General features: G+C 45.6%; 1 protein-coding gene across 1 annotated transcript in view; it reads right to left on the bottom strand.

The window, feature by feature from the left end:
- Positions 1–6,000, bottom strand: part of arhgap32a (Rho GTPase activating protein 32a) — a 44,759-nt gene that overhangs the window by 23,144 nt on the left and 15,615 nt on the right. Inside the window, exon 6 of the mRNA XM_042068855.1 lies at positions 296–382. Coding sequence (XP_041924789.1) covers positions 296–382 — 87 coding nt within the window. The remainder of the gene's footprint in view (positions 1–295; positions 383–6,000) is intronic.

Below are 6,000 nucleotides of genomic sequence, written 5' to 3' on the forward strand. Positions count from 1 at the left end.
ACAGCGCTGTTAGTCTACAGCAGCATCATCTGAACCAGTCTAGGATAGTCAAATACCCTCTAGAACAGAAGATGACTCATTTGATGCTACACCAATTAAATTAAATGCTACATCATTCTGGAGATCCTTTAGAGCCATATAGAACCTCTGGTATAGTCCAGTCTATTCTAGTCCAGATTAATTTTTATCTAGTCTTTAGAACCATATAGAACCTCTGGTATAGTCCAGTCTAGTCTAGTCCAGATTAATTCGATTAATTATTTGATCTAGTTTGGTCTTGTCCAGTCCAACGTACCTGACAGCAGATCTGCACGAGGAAGATCAGGTCCTTAGAGTCAGCAGCAACATTGGGAGGTTCACACTGCTCCTCAGCCAGGGATAACTACAGAGGGAGACAGAGAGAAGAAGAGAGAAGAGAGAAAGAGAGAGAGAGAGAGAGAGAGAGAGAGAGAGAGAGAGAGATAGAGAGAAAGAGAGAGAAAGGAAGAGAGAGAGAGAAAGACAAAGAAAGTGAATGAGAGAGAGAGGCAGAGAGAGAGGGGAAAAGAGAGATGCATGAGTGACTGCAGATGTATTGCGTGAGATCAAAAGGCCAAAACAAAAGTCAGTTAGGCAGTCAGCCTAAGGCCAGTGAACTGCAGAGACCTCAAGGAAAACCTGCAGTGGAGGAGGAGAGGAGAGGAGAGGGAGGGAGGGAAAGCGAGGGAGAGAAAATAAAGAGGGGAGAGAGGGAAGGAGAGAGAGAGAGAGAGAGAGAGAGAGAGAGAGAGAGAGGAAGAGAAAGAGAAGATAAAGAGGAAAGAAAAAAGGATGGAGAAAGAGAGACGGGAGAGAAAGAGAGAGAGTAAGAGAAGGAAAGAGAGTAGAGAGGGAAAGAGAGTAGAGTAGGTAAGGCAGGGAGTGACAGTGAGACACATGGACTAAAAGAGAAAGAGTGTGAGAGGGAGAGGAGGAAGTTCATGAATAAACCACAAGAGAAGATGAGAGGAGAGAAGAGGAAAGGAGAGAAGGGTAGAGGAGAGAAGAGAGGAGAGGAGGAGAGAAGAGGGGAGAAGAGAGAAGAGAGGAGAGGAGGAGAGAGGAGAGAAGGAAAGAGGAGAGGAGAGGAGAGAAGCAGCACACGAGTTCCAGAGCTCAGCTCCATGTTCCAGCACCACCTGAGAGAGAGACATCAGAGACTCTTCAGATGCTCATGACACTTTCATCTGCAGAGCACAGTCTGCAGCCAACTCCACAAGTCACTCAAACACACACACACACACAAACACACACACACAGCTCCGCTCACAGAAGTCTATGGCAGTTTACTGATTACTGAGATGATGCCTTTACCTCCCACACTTCAAAGTGAGCATCTCACCTGACTCATAAACTCTCTCTCTCTCTCACACACACACACAAACAAACAAACACACACAAGCACATCTCACCAGACTCTCAAACTCCACATTATACCTACACATAAACATAAACACACACACACACCTGACCTCACCTGACTCTCCACATTACACACACACAAAACACACACACAGGCAAATCAAACAGGACTCTCAATTTACAAAGAGCTCAAGGGACAGAGAGCTCCATGCTATTCAACTCAAGCTAGCTCAATCTCTCTATCTCTGTCTCTCTCTCACACACACACACACACACACACACACACACATTAATTCACTCACATGCACCCGCATGAACACAAGCACACACATATACACATACACACAAGCGCACACACACAAAGCATACATTTATACAATATGCAATTATCCCTGTGGTCAAGAGCTGTCTGTGAACTCCTCATGTGGAGCGGAGAAAGACTGAAGTTGTGTTTGTTTAAATGCTCCTGACAGAACATCTGAATGGCTTCTGGGTACAATGACACTGACACACATATAGTATTTTATGACACCGACTCTACAGTGAACACACTCACACACACACACACACTCCATCCTATGAACACACGGACACACACTCCATCCTATAAACACACTCACAGACACACACTCCTATAAACACACACTCTTATAAATATACACACACATACACACACTAATAAACCCATTATTTCGCACATTAGATCTTCACGGAAGAGAGAATAAATCTGTTATGCCCCCCACACACACACACATAGGCTGTAGGATGCAGAGACACTACATCTGGACTACCTAAGGGCCAAATCTGCCCCAGAGTGTAGTTTCTGTACAGCAGAATTACGTGTGTGTGTGTGTGTGTGTGCTGACCCTGCATCAGACTGGTGGTCCTCTGTATCCTTGTATCGGATCTAGAGCTGAGTTGGACTTCATGTTGGTTATGATTCATCTCTTATATCTGAGCGCACACACACACACACACACACACACACACACACACACACACCAGAAGAAGCAAGGAATGCGGAAAGAAATACGGCCTCAGAAACACACTCTTTCCCTGCATAGTAATGTGGTTTGTGTGCGTGTGTGTGTTTGTGAGTGAGAGAGAGAGAGAGAGGGAGGGAGTTTTTGTCTCTCCACCAGGGAGTGTGGTCTTCCACAACACTTGGAAACATGCTTCTGTGTGTGCAGATCAAAGTCTCCCAAACTGGAGAGGCATAATTGATATTGAAATCCAGACTTCATAATGAGAAACTTCAAAAGCGCACCGGTCGTGGTGAGCATAGGTTATTTTTAGCCAATCCAGTGCCAAAGCTGCACAAAGTTATACAACAGCCAGCCAGCGCTGTAGCAGAAATGACCTACTTCTGTGGCGGCTTAGCACAGCTTCAGAGAAACATCCTAAGAGAAACCCAGCTCAAACACACACACACACACACACACATACACACAGTCATCATTCAGCCATTTATACTAGCTAAAGACTGCCACCACATGTCAACAACAACACTCTCCTCCACATGCGGCTGGCTCCCCCATCCACAATAGGAAACTCCACAGACTGCAGTCTGAAGATATCTGCACTGAACTCATGGACCCAACCAAGAAATACACACACTACCTCTCGCTTCAAGAGTAACTCCACATAAATACTTTAAATTGTGTCTGAGAAACACAGATAAAGATATGCATCAGGCTAGCCATTTTTTCCTGCCTTCATTGACCGGTCTGACAACCCAAGCTCACAGTTCTTGTGGTTGGCTGGCCGACCGACTACCCAGAGCAGAGACTGCCCATGATCAATACTCACAGAGCCAATAGGAGCATCCACAGGGAACGTCCACTCCAGCAAGCTCTGGACCAGCTATCTCAAGAGCAAACACACACCATCATCAGAGCACACACAGCGAGGACCTAAACACATCTGGGCAGAGGGTTAGCTAATACACGCACGTGCACACGCACGCACACACGCACACACACACACAGAAACACTCACCTAGAGAAGTGCCAATAGCTGGATTCAGAAGAGAAGCCGAGGAGAAGATGAGAGGAGAGAGGAGGGAGAGGGAGAGGAGAGGAAGGGGTGGCTAAAAGCTTTCTGTGCATTTAAAGAAACAGTGTCCACTAAGCTGCCTCAGAGAGCCGGAGAGAGTGATGAGATGCATCGGCATCTCAGCTACTGGGCAACCCCAGCTGCTGACACCAGACTCGCTCCTTCCTTATTGATTCTTTCACTGCTCCCTCTTTCTCTCTGCTCCCTCTCTTTCTCTCTGCTGCCTCTTTCTCTCTGCTTTCTCTCTCTCTCTGCTCCCTCTCTTTCTCTCTGCTTTCTCTCTCTCTCTGCTCCCTCTCTTTCTCTCTGCTGCCTCTTTCTCTCTGCTCCCTCTCTTTCTCTCTGCTCTCTCTCTTTCTCTCTGCTCCCTCTCTTTCTATCTGCTGGTCTTCTCTTTCTTTACTGCTATCTCTTCTTCTCTTTCTTTTTCCCTGCTTTCTCTCTCTCTCTCTCTCTCTTTTCTGCTGTCGTTTCTTCTCCTCTGTCTCTACCTCCTCCCATCTGCTGTGGCTGCCTCGTCCCTACACTGCTGCATCAGAGCGCGGGAGAGTGAATGAACACACACACACACACACACACACACACACACACACACACACACACACACACACACAACCACAGGGCAGCCTCCCCTCTGCAGGATCAGCACTCTGTGACTGTGTGCCTCGTGCATGAAATGCAGAGCAGAGAAAAACAACTAATCGAACATTGATTCCCTGACAGAGTCCTGGATCCTTCTAGAATAACTGAGGAAGTCCCAGCTGAAGAATGGGCCATTAAAGTAAACGCAACACACACGGCTCAGCAGAAGCAGTCCCTATTATGATCGAGAAGTCCCTCCCCTCTCAATTCCTCTCCTCTACTTCCCTCTTCTCTCCTCCCGCTGGAGCAGTGTGTGTGTGTGTGTGTGTGTGTGTGTGTGTGTGTGTGTGTGTGTGAAGGTCAGAAGGAGTGCACGGCCATTAATCTGAGCGCTGTAGCAGCGTCTGTGCGCAGATTACGCTTCCAGTTGTGTGATAAATCCCACTCTAACCCGTCTCTCTCAAATGAAGCCTTAATCCTCCAGGAATTCCCCAAAAGTCTCACACACACACACACACACACACACACACACACAGACACCTAGAAATGCACGCCAGACATGCTCTCACAGAAATAACAAACCTGGACCTGTCTTTTTTCAGTTCTCATCCCAAGCCACCAGAACTCAAAGTAATATGAACTGGCAGATTTTTGACATTACCAGTGTCTCTATATGTGTGTGTGTGTGTGTGTGAGACAGGAGTCAATCACTGTAGTGATAGCAGTGACATACGTGTGTGTGTGTGTGTTTGTGATCTGACATCTATGTGATATGATATGCTTTGGTGTTTGCTATCTGACATGAGTGACATGCAGAACAGATATGAACGTGTGTGTGTGTGTGTGATCTGACATTTATATGATATATGCTCTGGTGTTTGCTATCTGACATGAGTGACGTGCAGAACAGATATGAACGTGTGTGTGTGTGTGTGCTCTGAAATAAAATAATAATAAATCCTAATCCGTCTTTGGCCCACTTCATGTGGATCGGAGCACACTGACGTTAACATCAATTCATCAGCCACACACACACACACACACACACACACACACAGGTAATGCAAAAATGCAAAAACAATACATATGCACATATGTACACATTTCTTCAATTACCGCTGGTCTTTGGAGAAAACCCTGTTGTTAAAGGTAGGGTAAGTGATGCTGAATGACATATGGTTGTTGATGTTGATGCATGTTTGTTTCTTGTTGCAAACACAGTTGTCCATAGCAACATACATTATATTTGAACCAAAGACCAAACAAAACACACCAGATAAGTTGCTAACCTTTCCCTTCGGTTAACCCAGAGAAACTCCACACAGTGTATTGTTATTGTTTGGTGGAACAGACTGCCCCCACTTTACTCGTTTCCCGTTTACAAAGACAGGGCCGGGTAAGAAGACCAGGTTTTTTGAACAGTGTACTCAGAATAGAGAGCTATAGGATCGTGAGGAGATATTCGCTGAGTGGTATAGATAAGCGTTAAGTGTTCTAGAAATAGCTTACCACCGCTTACCCTACCTTTAAGTGCAGCATGTAGCAAGACGCTAAGCTAAGCGGATGCCACAAGGGATGTGAGTGCACTTCGGCTCATCCAGATACAAACACCAGAATTGCACATTCTATATTCAATTTTAATTTACACACCCTTTTATTTCCCCTCCCAGGTAGAACATGCAGCGTGTGTTGAGGCTGTCAACAGCCAGTCGTGCATTGCTATGCTGTGCCCTGTTGTATTGTACTGGTTTAGGTTGGATGAGGACAGTGCATGAGGCACAGTGAAGGAGGACTGTTACAGATCTACAAATCCTAAAGTACTGCAGGCGGCGTGCGTGTTATCCTGCTCCGTGTTCATTTCTATTCATTAGCTGTTGATTGGCCACTGTGATATATATATATATATATATATATAGGCCTATAGTAACTAACTAACTCTATTGTGTATGACTGAAATAATACTTGCAAAACTATTAAAATTGT

This window comes from Alosa sapidissima, chromosome 17 (genome assembly GCF_018492685.1).
Source record: "Alosa sapidissima isolate fAloSap1 chromosome 17, fAloSap1.pri, whole genome shotgun sequence".
Lineage (NCBI taxonomy): Eukaryota > Metazoa > Chordata > Actinopteri > Clupeiformes > Clupeidae > Alosa > Alosa sapidissima.